Source organism: Podarcis pityusensis, assembly GCF_964106645.2.
Source record: "Podarcis pityusensis genome assembly, chromosome: 12".
NCBI lineage: Eukaryota > Metazoa > Chordata > Lepidosauria > Squamata > Lacertidae > Podarcis > Podarcis pityusensis.
In genome coordinates this window covers 52,105,635-52,127,166 of record NC_138037.1, presented here as the reverse complement: position 1 = coordinate 52,127,166, position 21,532 = coordinate 52,105,635, and the positions used below count along the sequence as shown (strand labels likewise).

Genomic DNA, 21,532 nt, shown 5'->3' with positions numbered 1-21,532 from the left:
GATTAGTCGTTTAGTTGTGTCCAACTCTTCGTGACCCCATGGACCAGAGCACGCCAGGCACTTCTGTCTTCCACTGCCTCCTGCAGTTTGGTCAAACTCATGCTGGTAGCTTCGAGAACACTATCCCACCATCTCGTCCTCTGCTGTCCCCTTCTCTTTGTGCCCTCCATCTTTCCCAACATCAGGGTCTTTTCCAGGGAGTCTTCTCTTCTCATGAGGTGGCCAAAGTATTAGAGCCTCAGCTTCAGGATCTGTCCTTCCAGTGAGCACGCAGGGCTGATTTCCTTAAGAATGGATAGGTTTGATCTTCTTGCAGTCCATGGGACTCTCAAGAGTCTCCTCCAGCACCATAATTCAAAAGCATCAATTCTTCGGCGATCAGCCTTCCTTATGGTCCAGCTCTCACTTCCACACATCACTACTTAGGGGTCCCTTTACCTTTACTTTAAGAAGAGAGAGCAGGGAGCCTGGAAGCTGTAGATCAGCAGTTAGCACCCAGATAGCAGAATGAGCAGGTCCATAGGTCACCTGAGCAAAGCCATCCCCACTATGGTGAGATGTATTGCATTTCTAAATTACCATAAAAAATCTCTAGTCTTCTTTTTTTGACAATGCATAAGTAGCTGCTGTAGTTCATTGGTAGAGTGCATGATTTGCACAATGAAAGCCCCAGGTATAATTCATTTTAAAGAATTTCTAGTAGCAAAGTTGCAAAGCCAACTGCCTTAGATCTTGGAAGGTCTGCAGTGAAAAGTGCACCAGAGTGTAGCGTTCTTGGCTAACAGGTAGAACATGGCTTACAAAACAAAACATTTGTCAAAGTTTGGAAAGGGTGCCATGTGGTCTGACTGATGTTAAATCTTTTTCTTTTTTCTTAGCACTGGTTGACAGAGCTGGAAATCTTCGCTATGATCTTTGCTGCTGCCATCCACGACTATGAGCACACCGGAACCACAAACAACTTTCATATTCAGACACGGTGAGTCCATTCAGAATCATCGACAAAGGCACAAAAAGTTGTGAAGGAAGAAACAGTAAGAAAAATCAGTAAATGAAAATAAAGCGTCCATATAATATCCATATGAAACTGCTTTGGGGGTGTGGGGGCTGATTGAACTAGAGTCTGCAAATACTAGTATGTTGATTTAATACTTCTTGTTGAAAAAATTCAGATTACAAATCCTAAATCTGGCACATTTTGTTCCCAAATCCTGAGGCTATTTTCCCCCCAAAGTTGAGTGAGTGTTGCTCTTCACAAATGGTTATAATCAATTTTCTAGTTGATTTTAAACATTTCAAATGTTGGGTCTCTTTCGGCTTAGGTAAATTTTGATCTCTTACTGTCAGGTATTTAAATTCATAGTGTAGTGGTACAACAACAAGGACAAGATGAACTAGAACTAGTTCCTTTTTTAAAATAAACTTTCAAAGCACTGGAGGAGCATAACATGGAACCTCTGGTTTTGATGGCAGCTGCAAATATTAACAGATGGATGGAAAGAATAAGGTATTTGTGCCTGCATGTGACTTTAATAAATTACTTAGGAAAAAAATCCAATGGGGAAGTTTTGAACTGAACTATGACTAAATGAGAAATGGATAAGGTTGATTATTTGGGATCTCTGTGGTATTAATGTAGCATTTTGTTGTGAATCAAAGCTCATAGTTCATTCATATTATGGAATGCTGTGTGTATGTGTGTTTCAATGCAAGGTTCCAGTCTTTAAATCAGAAGGAATAAAAAGAAGTTCAGATTGATGGAGCTAATCACTTTGGAGCTAATAATGAAGAAAAATAATCCTCCATAACTTTAGCGCAAGATTTTCAATATTTCAGTTTAAGTGATGAGAACTGATTAAGAGTTGAATAACAGTCTCATGATTTCAGCCTTATTAGTATTACCACGCTTACCTTTCAATTGCTGTTTAAGTAGGACTTAAACAATTAAATATCCTTGGTTTAAGTCAGAAGTGATCTTTATCATTAATAAAAATACTACTTACTATGGAGTGAAAAGGTTAATTAATATCATACTAAAAAGGAAGAGGCTTTGAATTTCTGATGAGTTTGTGAACAAATAGGCTCTTTACTAATTACTGGATTATACTACTGTGAAGAAATAATTCTAGAAAGACTTTTAATTATTTTCAGTGGAAGACATTAACCACAACAAATCATATCGTCTCAAAACTCCCTATAAAGATATGTATTTTTCCTGACAGCCTGCACTGTTCTGTTCTACTTCTCTCTGCCATATTTCTAGGGTTCCCCCATTTTCTTTTGTGCTGTTTGCAGTGGCATTGATGGAAGCACTCATTTGTTCAGTCATTTCTGGCAACAGCTATTTTATTTAGCCATAATTCCCTAGGCACTGAATCTTCCAGCTGAATATTCTAGAGAAAGGTGATAGCTATCATTTTTTAAAAAATGGCAGCCTCCCCAGTGGCAGCCATCATATTTTCCTAAAATGTCCCAAAATGACACTATTAAGGCATTCTGGGTAAATAAAATGGCAGCCAACAGTAAAATGAGCTCTGCTGCTTCTGGAACAAGACAAACCACTCCCCATCTCTGAATGTCATGAACAGATGTCCCTTTTGTATCACTTTGTACATTCACTTTGGAAAAAATGAGAATTGAGCTGAACGGGTTCTTCAGCTCAGTTTTTCATTTGTTCCACACCGGTATAACACGATTGGAGCCAATGAATTGATACTGAAATGTGAAGCAAATATATTCCCTTCATTGGAAGAAGAATAAAAATTCCAACCTATGTTTATAGTTATGGAACCTTTGTTTTATAGGTCAGATACAGCCATTCTTTACAATGATCGGTCTGTGTTAGAAAATCATCACCTCAGCGCGGCGTTCCGCCTTCTGCAAGATGACGAGGAGATGAATATCCTGTCTAACCTCTCAAAGGATGATTGGAGGTAAGGATCCCTGCTGACCTTGATGGCTGTCAGCCTGATTGCTCCAAATGTACCCCTCAAGTGTACTCAGTGGGAAACTTGGTTCATGGATGAACAGCAGAGAAGAAAGTTTGATAGCAAATGATGAGAAGAGAAGTGGTCCTCAATTTGTACCGAAGCAATATGTCAAAGTTGTAGCATAAATCACGTTAAAAGACATAACATTTACATTTTCCTTTGGTGCTGTCATGAGCTCTGCAGAGTGCTGACAAGTGAAGCTGTTCCACTCCAGGAATGGTACAAGACAAAGAAGTAGAATCTGAGTTCCAGTAAAAAATGCATACCAATCCTTGTCAAAACCTTGGATTCACACAATGTGTTGATTCCCAAAAGTTCATTGAGACATATTTCAAAGACTCTCACCAATATCAAATACGTTTTGACTGGTGTCTTCAGTGGCCATTGTTGAAGCAACAATTCCAAACTGAAAATTCTTCAGCTCCTCGATATACTACAGAAGAACCATAGAAAAATCTTCTGTCTATGCTGGAATCAAGAGCATCATTTTCTGAATGCAGTCTCATGCAGCAACACAACAAGAAGGTTTTGTTTAGAAGACTGCTTTTGTGCTCAGGTTCCACTTGAAGGCTGGCCACTGTGAGTACTGGATGTTGGACTAAACGGGCCTTTTGCTTCATCCAGGAAGCTCTTCTCAAATCCAAGCAAACCCTGTCCCTTTCTGAGAGTTCAAAAATATTGAACTGTGGCCTTAACGACCTAAAACATGACACCAGGCAGTCTAAAATATCTGTTCCACACATATTTGGCTTTAGGTGTGAATTGGGCTACAGCATTAACAAGTCAACAAACATTGTAAGCTGGGGCTGTAGATCATTTGCTGGTGGGCAACATTGCATATGTAGCAACTAGCATTCAATTAACATGGAAGTACAGGGACATGGGTGGCACTGTGGGTTAAATCACAGAGCCTAGGACTTGCCGGTCAGAAGTTCGGCGGTTCGAATCCCCGCGATGGGGTGAGCTCCCATTGTTCGGTCCCTGCTCCTGCCAACCTAGCAGTTCGAAAGCACGTCAAAGTGCAAGTAGATAAATAGGTACCACTCCGGCGGGAAGGTAAAAGGCATTTCCGTGCGCTGCTCTGGTTCTCCAGAAGTGGCTTAGTCATGCTGGCCACATGACCCGGAAGCTGTACGCCGGCTCCCTCGGCCAATAAAGCGAGATGAGTGCCGCAACCCCAGAGTCGGTCACGACTGGACCTAATGTGAGAGCCAGTGTGGTGTAGTGGTTAAGAGCGGTGGACTCGTAATCTGGTGAACCGGGTTCACTTCCCTGCTCCCCACCCATGCAGCTGCTGGGTGACCTTGGGCTAGTCACACTTCTTTGAAGTCTCTCTGCCCCACTCACCTCACAGAGTGTTTGTGGTGGGGGAGGAAGGGAAAGGAGAATGTTAGCCGCTTTGAGACTCCTTCGGGTAGTGATAAAGCAGGATATCAAATCCAAACTCTCTTTCTTCTTCTTCTAATGGTCAGGGGTCCCTTTACCTTTACCTTTACAGTGCCTTAGCATCAGTTACCGTAAACTTGCAACTTGGACCCCTTTTCCCCAGAAAAGGGTAAGAAAAAGACTGGCTCCACATACCTCACAATATCTGGCAAGATGTGGGGTGCCCAATATTGTTTTGTTGGCATCCGTCTGCCTCAAGACGCAATGGAGTGTGCCTCCAGGAGTGAAGTCAAACCTCTGTGTTAGTAGCACCGACGTGACTTCCATAGGACACAAGCCTGGGCAATGTATTTGGGGATCCTGGGCTGCTCTTGGCTTTACTGAAGTGGACCAAAGGAAAGCAGAGCAATATGTTTGGCACCGGCTTGGCTGCAAACGATGCTGGAAGAAGGCATACAAGGCGCCATCTAACTGTCTTAGGGACTCCACTCTGGATTTGTGTAGGATTCACTCCTTGGCCTTTTCTTCTCCCAAAGATATCCAGCAAGGCAGCGGAGGTTTAGGATCACAGTTCTAGATGGGCTACCTTCCCTGGTTGATGCCCCAACCTTCCTTCCAGAGCATGTGCATAAACTACCTTCTTGACGTTGGACCCACGTCTGGTCTCATCCACTCAATCTGCCAGAGCTTATATTTGCATGCAGGGGAAGTCCCTAAGCCAATGAGGGTTTGAGACCCATCGGCTACCCTCACCTGATTTAGCTGGCCAATCAAAGCCATTTCTTGGGTGTGGCCACTGTCACATGCTGACAGATTCTGGGACATTCACAAAACTACAACAACAAACCTATGGTTACGTGGAACGTACTATGTAAACACACCAAACGTAACCGGATGTACTTTTGAATAAATAAGATATACTATTCATTGTATCAGTTTGTAGATTTCAACAGAAGTCTCATAAAGTTCAACAAAAAAAGCAGAAGACCCAGTGGATCAGTTCATTCTCTAGTCAGTTCATGCATAAGATAGATACATGTATAAGTATCTATTCCGGCTAATATTAAGGCTAATATTCCAGAAATCCTTGTCTGAGACTCTGTGAAAGGATTCTGTGGAACTGTAACAGCCCTTCATGTGGATTATTGGACTATTTGAACAGACAGGTGGAATAAATACTTATACTTCTGCTTTTTTCGTTGACCTTTATGAGACTTCTGTTGAAATCTGCAAATTGATACAAAAAATAGTGTACATTATTTATTCAAAAGCACAGTACGTTTTGTGTGTTTATTGGACAGATTCTAGGAGTCACAGGTGCAAGCTAAGTGCAGGGGGGGGGGGGAGAAAAGGTAAGTAAACTAGCACAGAAGGAGCGTGATGTGCCCCCCCAAGAAACCACCCCTCTCTTAACATCCCACACACCCTGGGTGCCCAGTATAGATAACAGGGAAATGAAATTGTATAAAGTCCTCAAGTCCAATCTACAATTTAGGCTCATTTTTTTAATCTGGACCTATTAGATGAAGCCCTTCTTTCATTCCCAAATTTAGGCCTTGTGTAATTTTAGCCTGCTCAGCATCGTATATAAACAGGGCCTGGTGATTCAGGAGCTTTGTGTTTCTAAGAAAACAGAGTGCCCTGATGTCAAGGTTATCTCCTAGCAAGAGCGGCTACATCATCTGACTAACTTGCTCACTTCAGGTCTGGTATCTGCAGCAGATATTCCTCTCTGCCCTTAAGTCCCAGGAAAAAAAGATAATGTGAAGTACTCAGTGACGCACATCGGAGTGTACAGCGAGAATGTGATAAATAATTTGTAGATAGAGAAACAAAAGAAGTGTTTCTTACATGGTTCTCCCTCCCTCCCCCCCTCCCTCTTCTTCTCCACCTCTTCTTAACTGGATATCTACCGAAAAGAGAATTTAGGACTCTGGTGATTGAGATGGTGTTGGCCACAGATATGTCCTGTCACTTCCAGCAAATCAAAGCCATGAAGAATGCGTTGCAGCAGCCAGAAGGGTGAGTCACCTTGTGACACTGTGCGGAGGGGAGGGCTGTGTTCCAGCTGGTACTTTGCCACTTCATTAAACAAGCTTCAAAAGCATCTCTCTGAGGGGGAAGACAGCATCCTTTCATGTCCATGCCTATTTCTTTTCACAGCGAGTGAATTCACACATGCGCACAGACACACTTCGTTCCAGATTGGCAAGGATTAAAACAGAGCATGGATAAAAGAAATCCATCCCTTTGTTGTGGAGAAGAAGCACTAAAAACAGTGGTGGCTGGTCCTTTAGGGCAAGAGGCGCACTGCGCCACTAATGCCAGCTCCGCCTGCCAGAGTCTTACTTGAAACCACTGCCTATCAGCCTCCTCCTTATTCTTAGTCTTGCCCTTGTAGGACTCAACAGGGACAAGGATGCAGGCAAAACTAAAATGGGTTGTCTCTGCCTGTCAAAGGTTTTAATAGCCTCATTTCCTTGTTTCACAATTGGTTTCCAGTCTTACGGCACGGCGATTAATTTATACCACTGTTTGCATTTGCAGAATTGACAAACCGAAAGCCTTATCGCTGATGTTGCATACAGCTGACATCAGTCATCCTGCCAAGGCATGGGACCTCCATCATCGCTGGACCATGTCCCTGCTAGAGGAGTTTTTCAGACAGGTAACTTGCAAAAATTAAGCTGCTTTTCTTTCTTTCCATGTTATTTGGGTAGCACTCCACTTAATATTTACATATAATAATAATAATAAATTTTATTTATACCCCGCCCTCCCCAGCCAAGGCCAGGCTCAGGGTGGCTATGTAGGACATACATAGGTAGCATCTTATTACTGCCTTTGTTGACATCACAATTGCATGAAATATTGCTGTGGGGGGAGGGGCGCCAACTATAGGGGACTCTGGGTGCCTGAGCACCCACACTGCAGGCCCCCAACGCAACTTCTGAAGTCTCACAAGGCCTTGGAAAGCATCTCTGAAGCCTCGCCACCGGAAGTCAGGTTCCATGGTCTCAAGGCCTTGTGAGAACTCGAAACCTGACTGGGGAGCACATGTGAGCTGCCCAAGTTGGCTCCCCTGTGCGGGGGGATGTCTACTGTCCTTTAGAAAGATGTCGAGGGAAGAGTTTCTCTCCATCCTTTCCCAGCGGAATTCAACACAGGTATCTGTGTGTTTACATCGGATGATCAGTAAATACAACAATGAAAATCCTAATAACATAGCAGATCCTATGCCCAGTTCAGATGTGACAACAGGGTATGATTTGTTGCTGTAAGCTGGTGTGAGCCAGCTTGAGCTGTGGGCTCACATTCTCCCCCTCCCCTTGAAGGGAGGAGATTTAAAGCTTTTGTTCCTGGCTTGTTCTACATCACAGTTTCCCATTTTGTTTTACTCCCAAGCTTGTCCCGAAGGCATAAATCTCCTCCCTGCATGTGCAAAGGGGAGAGTATATAGCTCCTTCACTCATACTAGTTTGTCCTAATAGAAGCATTCTATTGTTGTTATGTCTGAACCAGGCCAGAGTGTGTTCATTTCTTCACAGAAAGCCCTGTTGCAGCTAAATATCCTTTAGAACATTCCAGTAGTTCATAGAAGGCCAGAGTATGATCATTGTACCATTGATTAGTCATGTTTCATGTGTAATATTGTGATGAGTATTTGTGTGGACCAAGGCTAGGGTTTCTGCCTCCCTCCCACAAGTCAGTTGGCAACTTTGCCTCTCTCCCTCCACGTCCTCATAATAAAAAAATTCCTTCCTGTAGCACCTTAAAGACCAACTAAGTTAGTTCTTGGTATAAGCTTTCGTGTGCATGCACACTTCTTCAGATACACAGTCCTCAGTCCTCCACGTCCTCAGGCTTTATGGCAATCTGTTTTGGAAACACAAGACTGTTTCTAAAGCACCATTCGACAGGACATTGGAATAAGGAGAGAGGGAGAAATCTGCTGCCCCTTATTTTTTTAAAAAGAGCCAAAGTCTCACTGAATATATCTCTGCTTCTAGGCTGCAATCTACATGAGCGGATGAAATTATAGGCAGTCTTGCAGACAACATGTACCTCTCTTTTTGCACCCAGTGTCAATATATTGGCTAAGATCACAGTGCGCCGGGAGTTTTTTCTGTTCAAGTCCCATGCAAATGGCTGCAAAGTGAACAAGAACATGACTTATGCCCTTTACGTTCCTGGTTTGTGCTAATCTTCTTTTTGTTCTTTCTCTTTATTCTTCAGGGTGACAAAGAAGCAGAGCTAGGGCTTCCTTTTTCCCCTTTGTGCGACCGTAAATCCACCATGGTTCCTCAGTCTCAAGTAGGTAAGTACATCCAGAAAGACTACATTTCCCAAGTGAGGAGGAAGGAGAAAGTGGCCACAAAGACACTGCAAAAGGGATAGTAAGAAGGGAGAAAAGGGGAATTGCCTAATGCACAGTACAGTGGTACCTTGGTTCTCAAACTTAATCCGTTTCAGAAGTCCATTCCAAAACCAAAGCGTTCCAAAACCAAGGTGCACTTTCCCATAGAAAGTAATGCAAAATGAATTAATCCATTCCAGGCTTTTAAAAACAACCCCTAAAACAGCAATTTAATAAGAATTTTACTATCCAGCGAGACCATTGATCCATAAAATGAAAGCAATAAACTATGTAAAGGTAAAGAGACCCCGACCATTAGATCCAGTCGTAACCGACTCTGGGGTTGCGGCGCTCATCTCGCTTTATTGGCCAACAGAGCCAGCGTACAGCTTCCTGGTCATGTGGCCAGCATGACTAAGCCGCTTCTAGCGAACCAGAGCAGCACACGGAAACGCCGTTTACCTTCCCGCCAGAGCGGTACCTACTTGCACTTTGACTTGCTTTCGAACTACTAGGTTGGCAGGAGCAGGGACCGAGCAATGGGAGCTCACCCCGTCACGGGGATTCGAACCGCCGACCTTCTGATCAGCAAGTCCTAGGCTCTGTGGTTTAACCCACAGTGCCACCCGCGTCCCAATAAACAATGTACTGTAGTATAAAATAAATAAGACAGTATTGTAGATGATAAAAATTAAAATTCTTTTTTTTTCTTTCTTACCTGCACTGATGATAGTCATTGTTTGGATGGGGGGCTTTTATCCATTTCCACAGTTACACAATCAGTCAGTAGCTGAACTGGGTTCCACACAGTCACAAAAACAAATTAACCTAAAAATCCCCAGAAACAAAATGCAAAATAAATAGCAAAACCAAAAGCGCCAAACTTAATCCATTCTGGAAGTCTGTTTAACTTCTGAAATGTTCAAAAACCAAGGCACAGCTTCTGATTGGTGCAGGTGCCCCAGAAACAATAGCTGACAACCTCATCGGACGTTGGGCTTCCAAAAAACATTCGAGAACCAGAACATTTACTTCTGGATTTTCGCATTTGAGAACCAAGGAGTTTGAGTACCAAGGTGTTTGAGAAACAAGGTACCACTGTATGTATGTTCTTGCTTGGGTGAAGCATTCAAGGAATTTTGATGGAAGCCAGGTCATATTTCAGATCTGGCTATAGTTCAGTAGAATTTTTGTGCTTTGTATCAATAAAGACCCAGTTATATCCCTGGAACCTGTGGCTAAAAGGGTCTCATGTCCCGAGACCTTAGAGAGCTGCTATCAGCCAGAGAAGGTAATACAGTGGTGCCTCGCAAGACGAAATTAATCCGTTCCGCGAGTCTCTTCGTTTTGCGGTTTTTTCGTCTTGCGAAGCACGGCTATTAGCGGCTTAGCGGCTATTAACGGCTTAGCGGCTTTAAGAAAAAGGAAACAAACTCGCAAGAACTCGCAAGACGTTTCGTCTTGCGAAGCAAGCCCATAGGGAAATTCGTCTTGTGGAACGACTCAAAAAACGGAAAACTCTTTCGTCTAGCGAGTTTTTCGTCTTGCGAGGCATTTCTCTTGAGGGGCACCACTGTATGTAGAATTGGCTGGAATGACTTGTCACAAGACCACGAAGGAGATTACCTTACCCCTTGGCCTTGTTTTCTTGGCAGCATTTGACCTTTAGTAAAAAGGCTCGTATCCATTGCCCAAATCAATGGAGAATTAATGGTAAATTATGCCATTAGCAAAGGCAATTATGGCAAACGAAGCAAGCACTCAGTCGGTACCAAAGGCTGATTTATACAGGCTTGTGCTGATTCACATTTTATTTAATTTGCGGAAGTTTACTGCGTCTAACCGGCATTAATAATCACGTTCTCTTTGTAAATCTCATGCTCTAACATTTTAAAATATTCATTTCTCAGTCTGCTGCTCAGTGGGCAATTGTCTAATGACTTTATATAGCGGCTGCGATTGAATCAAGAACTATCATATCTACCCCCCTCGCTATTTCCTATCCACCAATGCAAGTTTCCCACCTCAAAGCTGAAGTCAGAAGTGAATGTTGTTGTTGTTTAGTCGTTTAGTCGTGTCCGACTCTTTGTAATCCCATGGACCAGAGCATGCCAGGCACTCCTGTCTTCCACTGCCTCCCGCAGTTTGTACAGACTCATGCTGGTAGCTTCGAGAACACTGTCCAACCATCTCGTCCTCTGTCGTCCCCTTCTCCTTGTGCCCTCCATCTTTCCCAACATCAGGGTCTTTTCCAAGGAGTCTTCTCTTCTCATGAGGTGGCCAAAGTATTGGAGCCTCAGCTTCACGATCTGTCCTTCCAGTGAGCACTCAGGGCTGATTTCCTTCAGAATGGATCGGTTTGATCTTCTTGCAGTCCATGGGACTCTCAAGAGTCTCCTCCAGCACCATAATTCAAAAGCATCAATTCTTCGACGATCAGCCTTCTTTATGGTCCAGCTCTCACTTCCATACATCACTACTGGGAAAACCATAGCTTTAACTATACGGACCTTTGTTGGCAAGGTGATGTCTCTGCTTTTTATTTTTATTTTTTATAAATATTTATTAAAGTTTTCACAATATTATATAATGAAAAAGAAAAAATACAAAATACAAAATTAAAAACAATTAAAAACAATTCCATCTTTTTGTCACTTATCTTTCATTTGCTTGATTCCCGGACCTCCTCATACCTCCCTTTTTTGTATTCCAGTTCAATTTATTAGTTCGGCAATTCCTTTCCCTCCTTATTTTATCCTGATCTTTAATCTTAATATATTATAGCATTAAATTTTTACCTGTTAAAAATCCAATTCTTTCATATTCTTTTATACCATTACAGCTAGAAACCACTTAACTTCAATCCAACATCATTCTAACATTCGTTAATTTTGCAATATTTCTGTAAATAGTCTTTAAATTTCTTCCAATCTTCTTCCACCGACTCTTCTCCCTGGTCTCGGATTCTGCCAGTCATTTCCGCCAATTCCATATAGTCCATCACCTTCATCTGCCATTCTTCCAGAGTGGGTAGATCTTGTGTCTTCCAATACTTTGCAATAAGTATTCTTGCTGCTGTTGTGGCATACATAAAAAAAGTTCTGTCCTTCTTTAACACCAATTGGCCGACTATGCCCAGGAGAAAGGCCTCTGGTTTCTTCAAGAAGGTATATTTAAATACCTTTTTCAATTCATTATATATCATCTCCCAGAAAGCCTTAATCCTTGGGCACGTCCACCAAAGGTGAAAGAATGTACCTTCAGTTTCCTTACATTTCCAACATTTATTATCGGGCAAATGGTAGATTTTTGCAAGCTTGACTGGGGTCATGTACCACCTGTATATCATTTTCATAATATTCTCTTTTAAGGCATTGCATGCCGTAAACTTCATACCTGTGGTCCATAACTGTTCCCAGTCAGCCATCATTATGTTATATCCAACATCTTGTGCCCATTTAATCATAGCAGATTTCACCGTTTCATCCTGAGTATTCCATTTCAACAGCAAGTTATACATCTTTGACAAAATCTTAGTTTTGGGTTCTAACAATTCTGTTTCTAATTTTGATTTTTCCACCTGGAAGCCAATTTTCTTATCCAAATTGTATGCCTCCATTATCTGATAATAATGAAGCCAGTCTTGCACTTTGTTTTTTAGTTTTTCAAAACTCTGCAATTTCAGTCTATCTCCATCTTGTTCCAAAATTTCCCAATATTTCGGCCATTTGACCTCCATATTGAGCTTTTTCAGAGCTTTGGCTTCCATCGGTGATAGCCACCTTGGGGTTTTATTTTCCAGTAAGTCCTTGTATCTTATCCAAACATTAAACAATGCTTTCCTGACAATATGGTTTTTAAATGCTTTATGTGCTTTGACCTTATCATACCACAGATATGCATGCCATCCAAATACATTGTTAAAACCTTCTAGATCCAAAATGTCAGTGTTTTCAAGAAGCAGCCATTCTTTCAACTCTGCTTTTTAAGATGCTGTCAATGGAAGAACGTTATTGTTCACCTTATGTCACTGATTGAAATTTTCTGATGAAGCATAGTTGGTGTTATTTTTCTTACAAGACATACCATACAATCAAACATTTGGGGCTGAGTTACCCTCTGCATCCAGACAAATGCTTTCACGGGTGAAATGAAGCAATTTAACTGTCAAGGCCTGTTTTTAAAGACCAGCTTATTTTCTAAGGACGGTATTTCACTACGAGTCCAGCGCCAATATCTGAAAATCCAGTCTGCTCTCTCATCAGTCAGACCAAATTGTTGCAGAATACCAAGCCAAGAATTTTCTATTGCTCAACAGGAAGCTTAAAAGATGCAAACGCTTTTTCTTCTCTTTGAGGCTGTGGGAGGCTTGTTTGATTGGAGACTTTGCTCCTTGTTGTCATCAGTGCCTTTTTTCACTGATCAGTGTAGTGACATCCTTTCATTTTTGCCCTTTGCTTGGCAAGGAGAAAGCCCACACTTTCTGAACGTGCTGGGCAAACACTGATGATCACATGGAGTTTATGCCACGCTGAGATATCTGAACCTGCTGTGCATTAACTAACTGGTCCCTGGATTCTTTTTAAAATGTTGATCAGGAACAAAGGGCTATCTTAGGTGATTCCCAAACCACACTACTAACCTCTTACGGTGTTTCACGTGCTCTAAGCTTTCACGTTTCTGGTTGGCGGTGACAGCAGTGGCCTCTCCCTCCTCCTCTTCCTCCTGTTCATGCACTAGACGCAGCGGTTCTCAACCTGTGGGTCCCCAGATGTTGTTGGACTACAACTCCCATCATCCCTGAGCTCTGGCCTTGCTAGCTAGGGGTGATGGGAGTTGTAGTTCAACAACATCTGGGGACCCACAGATTGAGAAAGGCTGCACTCGAGTGTCTTTCCTCCCACTCAGGGATGAAGAGATGGGAGCCTTGCTGCTTCCATTTTGAGGAATGCAGATGCAGTTGAGCCACCGCTAGAATTTCCCAACAGGTGGGTCACTGCTGCTTAGCTTGGAGAGAGAGAGGGGTAGGGGAGAGAAGGCAGGGAGGCTGGCGCAGTGCAAATTCGCCAGCAGGAGCACTGGATGTGCTCCGCCAGTGCATTTGCTCCGCACCAACCTCCTTGCTGCCTGAGCCCTTTCCCTCTCAATAAGTGATAGGCCCAGGAAGCTCTAAGTGGCTCCTCCCTACCTAGTGAACTGCTTCAGTTGGAAGGTAAGACACTGAGACAGGGAAAAGATTGCACACAAGAGCTCTTGTAGAGGAAGCAGGCAGGCCATTTGTGGATCACTTATTGCACTTTTGCAGGCTGTCACTGTGTTGGTCTGTATCTCCCCACCAAAGGAGCCAACTCCTAGGAGCTGAGGGGTCTTTGTCCCCCCAATAAAATATTTTAAGGGGCTGGGCCCCCCAAGGTTGATGGACATTGCCATTCAGATGGTGTGCGTGCACTGCTTCATGTGATCGGTTTTGTGGGGCAGGGCTTACCTGCCCCCCAATATTTTAGTCAAGTTGGCACCCCTGCCCCCCACCCCTCCAATCCCCCTTCACTGCCCTTCCCCCACTTGAACTCAGGACATTTCCTCCATCAGCTTGGTTTCACTTTTTAAAAATGCAATAGTGTGAGAACTGGATGTTGGACTAAATGGGCCTTTGGGCTGATCCATTTTACATTTTCCATTTTACATGTCAGCACCGGATTTAGGTGCACAGGGCTCCGAGCCAAGGGGTGGGTGCAAAATGAGAGGATCCGTTTGGAGGCGCCAAATTTTGGCCTCACATAGGGCGCCATATTACGAAAGGTGACCAAAGCCCATCCCTGCACACGTCCAAGTAAAGGTAAAGGGACCCCTGACTACTAGGTCCAGTCGTGACCGACTCTGGGGTTGCGGTGCTCATCTCGCTTTATTGGCCGAGGGAGCCGGCGTACAGCTTCCGGGTCATGTGGCCAGCATGACCAAGCTGCTTCTGGCGAACCAGAGCAGCGCACGGAAACGCTGTTTACCTTCCCGCCAGAGTGGTGCCTATTTATCTACTTGCAGTTTGATGTGCTTTTGAACTGCTAGGTTGGCAGGATCTGGGACCGAGTAACGGGAGCTCACCCCGTCGTGGGGATTCGAACCGCCGACCTTTTGATCGGCAAGTTCAAGCTCTGTGGTTTAACCTGCAGCGCCACATTTTTAAAAGTATGATTGTATACATAAAAAATATAATGTGTGGAACAGACTTTAATGTCTGCTGGATGATGACTACTTCTGCAGAACACCCTCTGAGGTTGTTTGTGGACTGGGAGAAAGGAAGGAGGCAGAATGGGACTGCTAACGTAGGCTTTATACCACAGATGATACATGGAAGATGATTTAGGAACCACTGCTCAGTCTAAATGGTTGTTCTGATTACTTTCATTTCCTGATATAAAAGCTAAGATATAATGACTCCTAGCTGATGGAAAGTGGGTTCCGTGTCCCATGCAAACTAAATTAAATAAGTGGATTATGGGAAATTGTAATTACATTTGACATTAGCGGTCATATTTTTTAACAAGGATGGTGTTTCTTTAGACATTTCTGTAACATAGCACCCAATTTGTTTAATTTGCTTTGCAAATGGTGAATAATACATAAACAGTGGTTTCTAATTTTCCTGCTCTGAAATATGCACCCTATACCACAAGATACTTACTTTTGATAATAAGCCTTCCTTACTAGCCAATTTATGTTATTATATTATTCATCCAAAACGACCTAATAGCTGAACATCAGGTTTGATTTACAGAAAATACATGAAATTACCTCTGATAACTCTTGCTGGTAAGTCAAATGCAAAGTTTAGATGAATAGAGTGCAAGGGAAGCTACGTGCCACGTTTCCTTGCACACTTCACGACCATGAAGCATTCCTAGCTTTGCTATTAGAGTATTTCCATAAATTTCATCCTCCAAGCTGGGTCAGACTCATCAACCAGCTGTACTTGGAATTTGACTCAGATTCCCACAAAGCCCACACAAAACAATCTCAGTCCCATCTGCCATGTGTCGAACTGCAGCAAATTATTTCCACCGTTTTAAAGAATAATCTTACAATTAGATGTTAATGCCTGTGCGAGGATTCACACTGTGAGCTATTGACGCATTTCCTGCAGGTATTTCATTATGAATATTGACAAACACATTGACGCCAGTGTAGCTGATCCTCTTGCCTTTGTGCGTCTTTTCCAGGTTTTATTGATTTCATTGTGGAACCCACTTTCACTGTGCTGACTGACATGACAGAGAAGATTGTAACACCTCTCATTGAGGAAGCCTCCCACTCTGGCATGACAGGGTTTAGGCGTTCCAGGTCGGTATCTATGTTAATTTTCCATTGACAGCTCAGCTCCCAATTCTCTTGAACTTAATGGCTGGAATCTGGAGCCCCATTCAGGGCCACCCCAAAATGTCTGCCGCCTGAGGCAGAACAGAAAATGGTACCTCCTCCTGACATCAAGTCAAGGTGCACAGTGCCAAAGGCCAACGTTATTCTGGTACCTAAGGCAGAAAATCTCACCCTGCTATAGTCGTAAACATGCAGCAGCAACAAATTGAATTAAACTAACAACTTCATGACACTGAAAAATGGTTGCCTGATACAGCAGCCTCACTCTGTCCAATGGCAGAGCTGGCCCTGTTTCATGTGCACAGAAGCTTCTCAACTACGAGAAGGGAATGCAGAATGTTCATGCCATGTCCCAAAGCTTCTCTTCTTATGGAGCTTGGGAGAACCTTTTTATTTATAGTAAATATGGCTAATAATCTATATGCAATTAACTTAATGGCTAAAGAGGGAAGAATGTAGCTATGCTTGATAGACCATGAAATGTATTCAGTAATTGTCCTACTGGAGTAAATCTAGGCGTTAAGACATGATCATATAGCTTATGTCCCTTTACTTTGTGAAGAGAACTTCATCATGGTGGGAATGGATAACATTTAAGGGATACATTAAGATTCCCTGCAGTTCCAGATGTTGCATACAGTGGTCAACCCATGTTTTCTAAAGTGGCCAGGCAATGTTCCAAATTGACACATATAATAGGACCACTAGAGGACCATTAGATGAATAAAATTAACATGATAAAGGTTTCGGTCAGATAGTAATAAACTCTTCTAGATAAAGTTCTACACAACCTTTAGATACTGCAAGTTTGACTTCCGGAGGCGGTGCCATCGGCAATGGCGGATTCCCTCTAGTCTTGAGGGAACAGCTCCGCGGAAATCGGGTCTTGCCGCTACGGCGAAGCGGGGACCCCCTTGAAAACCACAGGCGGGTGAAGCCTGTGACTGTGGGACTCGGCGGGCACCCTTAGCGCCCCCCCAATCTGCGAGGGAACCCTGTAAAGAGTTCCGGAGTGAAACGGGGAGTCTGGCGCGGTGCTGAGAGTCAACTGCTTCTTCCGTGGAGTGAAGCCGCGCAGCTGTTGCCGGAGAGCGCTGACCTTTTTCCTGTGACAATTCGGCTAATAAACAACTACCCGTGAGTAGGTTAAGTTTGAAGATTGGGAAATTTAAGGAAAAAAGGACTAATTTGGCACTGAAGCGGGAAGGCGTAAACAGGAAGTCCGCCTTCCGTTTTCTGTAAATAGATCAAAGCAAAGACTCTCTAAGCTAAGACCCTGAAAACCGTGCTGAAAAAGACTCAGATCTTAACATCAATAAAAAGAGAACTCCCTCCCTGAGGTGCGGGAGAGGGGAGGGAGAAGGGGAAGTATCTTTTGCCTGCAAAAAAAGAAGAGAGAAAGGGAACAAAGACCATCACTTAATGCCTGGGAACGGACTGTCAAGGGACAATGGAACTGCAGTATTGTGAATCGCGCTGTTAAAGGATAATGCAACTTTTTGACAGCTAACTCTGTAAGAGAGATACTTTGACTCTGAAGGGTCTCTCCGGATCTGAAACTGTTACTTTTCTTGGTTAAAAGGGGGGTTTCTGAAAGTTGGAAAAGTTACTTTATTGTAACAAGTCTGGACTGTTACTGTGTCCCCCTAGAGGAACTTTGAAATTGCTACAACTGGCCAGGGAATTTTCCACTCCAAACCGGCCAAGGGGAATTTTCCACTACAAAACAAGTAACCGTGGGATTGACCTTGATCCTTAGATAAAGTGTTATGGCAGACTTGACTCAGGAAAAAACAACAAGATCGGGGAAAATTAGACTGCAGCAGCGTAGACCATCAGCATCCGGCCTCCCTGCCCCACCAGGGGAAGATCCAGCTCAGGTGGCGCCTAAAGGAATGGCATCTGAAGGGGGCTTAGCTTCAGCACTAGATAAAATTTTTGAATCCTTGGAAAAATTAAGCAAACAAGTTGCTGAAGCGACAACTAAAATTGATCAAAACACGTCAAGCATCAATAACTTGGGGCAGAAGGTGAACTCAAATACAGAATCTATTGAGAAACTGCTGCAGGAATCTACTTTGAACCGAAAAACAGCTGAAGAAGCCAAGGAAAAAGCATTGGCTGTAGAGGAAAAGATACCACCGATATGTAGGCAGCTTGAGGACCACAAGTCATTGCTGTCTATGATTGAATTAAAAGAAAAACAGACAAATCTAAGGATCAGGCCTGTACCTGAACTTGAGAAAGATAGTTTGAGTGACTTTCTTATGCAGGAATTCGCAGACTTTTGGAACTTAGACTCAGACAAGTTAGATTTTAAGATAGAAAGTGCTTTTAGACTTGGAAGAGGGGGGAGAAAGAACAGGGTGAGAGACTGTTTGATTACCCTCCGATCAAGAGAGGAGAGAGACAGAATATTAAGTCTGCACTTCCAGAAGACCTTGGAAATAAACGAATCAAGAGTGGAGATATTTAAGGACATTCCTAAACATCTTTTGGACCTCAGGTCCAACTACAGAGATCTAGTGGCCCTATTAAGAGGAAACAGAACCATTTTTAGGTGGGAATTCCCCCAAGGCCTATCTTTTACCTTTAAAGGGAAAAGGTTTAAAATAAGATCAGTGGAAGATAAAGAAAAATTTCTGAAAGAACACGGAGAAGACCTGCAAAAAGAAGCTGAAGCAGAGCCAAGAGCTTTAAAACCAGGAATACAAGACATAGTACCACTACCTTTGGGATTGGACAAGTTAGAGAAGGTGATACCACCGACAGAACAAGAACAATTACTTGGCGCAGTTGGAGAAAAAGCAAAATAAATACACCATGTCCCTGCAACTATTAAGTTGGAATATTCATGGATTTAACTCCCCGGAGAAAAGGAAAAAAGTCTTTCATTTATTGAAAAAGGAACAATTAGACTTGATTTGCTTGCAGGAAACACATGTGATAAGGCTTCATAGGAAAGTATTGATTAATAAAAGATTGGCCCAAGAGTTTATTTCATCGGACAAGGTTAAAAAGAGAGGAGTAGTAATTTACGCGAAAGAGAGCCTATCACCGAAATTTATTTTTAAAGATGACCAAGGAAGATATGTGGCAATTGAAATCCAAACACAAGGAGAAAAATTTTTGATAGTAGGGGTATATGCACCAAATGAGGGGAAATCTGAATTTTTAAAGAAGTTGCATGAGACATTGTTAGACTATATGGATTACAACATTATCATGATGGGAGATATGAATGGAGTGGTATCTACAAACATGGACAAGTCGCAGAGACAGGTAGTTTCTAAAGATGGCAGACTACCAAAAACCTTTTTTGAGATGACTGACAATATGGACTTGATTGACATTTGGAGAATAAAGAATCCCTTGGGCAGAGAGGGAACCTTCTTCTCTGAAGCCAAAATGACATGGACAAGAATTGACCTAATCTGGATAACTAGAGGACTGGCACCTAAGACTCGAAAAGTGGAAATTTGCCCTAAAACTTGCTCCGACCATAATGCTGTGAAAATGGAGATGAAATTAACACCTACCGGTTCCTTCAGATGGAGGATGAATGACACCTTGTTTAGAGATCAAGAAGTTACCAAGAAGGCCCAAAAAACCTTGAGAGACTATTTTGAGATAAATATGAACACTACCATCGAAAAAAGAGTAATCTGGGACGCAAGTAAAGCAGTTATGAGGGGGTTTCTAATTCAACAGAATGCAATAAAGAATAGAACTCAAAATGAGAAAAAATATAAAATTTTGGAAAAAATAAAAGAGGGTGAGAAGAAACTGAGAGGGAAACCAAAGTCACAAGAGATTCTGAGAGAAATAAAGTTATACCAAGTTCAATATATGAAGATGATGAATCAGGAAATAGAATGGAAAATTAAACAGATGAGACAAAGGACATTCGAATCGGCCAATAAATGTGGAAAACTGTTAGCTTGGCAAATGAAAAAAAGAAAAAAACTCAACACCATTACCAACTTGGAAGTGGAAGGAAAGAACATCCAGAATCCAGTGGAAATTAGAAAATGCTTCCAGAGGTACTTTAAACAGTTATATACACAAGGGCCACAGAAAGAGTTTGATTTAGACCAATTCTTAAAAACAAATGGACTTCAAAAAATCTCTCAAGAAAATAAGTTAATGTTGAACTATAAAATAACAGAACAGGAGGTGGAAGGTGCCATCCAGAACATGCAGTTGGGCAAATCTCCAGGGCCAGATGGCTTAACCTCAAAATATTATAGATCCTTGAAGGATTGGATAATTCAACCACTAAAGGAGGTTTGTAATGAAATTTTGGAGGGGGAAAAAGCGCCAGAGTCGTGGAAGGAAGCTTATATTACACTAATACCGAAAAATGAATCTGAAAAGACACAACTTAAGAACTACCGCCCCATATCGCTGCTTAATGTGGATTATAAAATTTTTGCAGATATTTTGGCTAAAAGGTTAAAAAAAGTATTAGTGGAGGAGATACATAAAGACCAAGCTGGCTTTCTCCCGGGTAGACACTTGTCTGACAACACGAGGAATATAATCAACATTTTGGAGATGTTGCAAGTGAATATTAATACTAAAGCTGTTTTAATTTTTGTAGATGCGGAGAAAGCCTTTGATAATATTTCTTGGAGTTTCATGAAGAAAAATCTTCAGGGGATGGGGGTTGGTCAAGGGTTTGAAAATAGTATAAGTGCAATTTATTCAGAACAAAAGGCTAAACTAATAGTTAACAATGTGGTGACAGAGGAATTTAAGATAGAGAAAGGGACATGACAAGGCTGCCCAATTTCCCCATTGCTTTTTATTTCGGTCCTGGAGGTTCTGCTAAATATGATCAGAAGGGACCGTCTGATCAAAGGTATACAGGTCGGAGCCAAACAGTACAAATTGAAAGCTTTTGCAGATGATTTAGTGTTGACGTTACAGGAGCCAGAATCTAGTACTAAAAGAGTATTAGAATTGATTCAGGAATTTGGTCATGTGGCAGGATTTAAGCTGAACAAGTTAAAAACTAAGGTGCTTGAGAAAAATTTAAACACCGATTGAGAAAGAGAGGTTTCAGAAGGAGACAGGTTTAACATTGGTTAAGAAAGTAAAATACCTGGGGGTTAATATGACCGCTAAGAACTTAAACCTATTTAAAGACAATTATGAGAAATGTTGGTCAGAAGTGAAAAAGGATCTAGAGATATGGTCAAACTTGAAGCTTTCCTTGTGAGGTCAAATTGCTGTTATAAAGATGAATGTATTGCCAAGTATGTTATTTTTGTTTCAATCATTGCAAATCTTGGACAAAATGGACTGTTTCAAGAAGTGGCAGAGAGACATTTCTAGATTTGTCTGGCAGGGCAAGAAGCCCAGAATAAAATTTAAAATATTAACTGATGTAAAGGAAAGAGGTGGATTTGCCCTGCCAGACCTT

The 21,532-nt window shown here is 42.3% G+C and overlaps 1 protein-coding gene across 6 annotated transcripts in view; it reads left to right on the top strand.

Annotated features, from left to right (window-relative positions):
• PDE1C (phosphodiesterase 1C) overlaps positions 1-21,532 on the top strand; it is a 272,866-nt gene that overhangs the window by 217,362 nt on the left and 33,972 nt on the right. For all 6 annotated transcript variants that reach the window (XR_013978371.1, XR_013978372.1, XR_013978373.1 and 3 more), the window contains 6 exons: positions 879-979; positions 2,805-2,933; positions 6,297-6,398; positions 6,924-7,044; positions 8,613-8,694; positions 15,948-16,068. Coding sequence is in view for 2 of the 6 variants with exons in the window: in XM_080975857.1 (XP_080831983.1) it covers positions 879-979; positions 2,805-2,933; positions 6,297-6,398; positions 6,924-7,044; positions 8,613-8,694; positions 15,948-16,068 (656 nt within the window). In the remaining 4 variants the exon portion in view is untranslated. The remainder of the gene's footprint in view (positions 1-878; positions 980-2,804; positions 2,934-6,296; positions 6,399-6,923; positions 7,045-8,612; positions 8,695-15,947; positions 16,069-21,532) is intronic.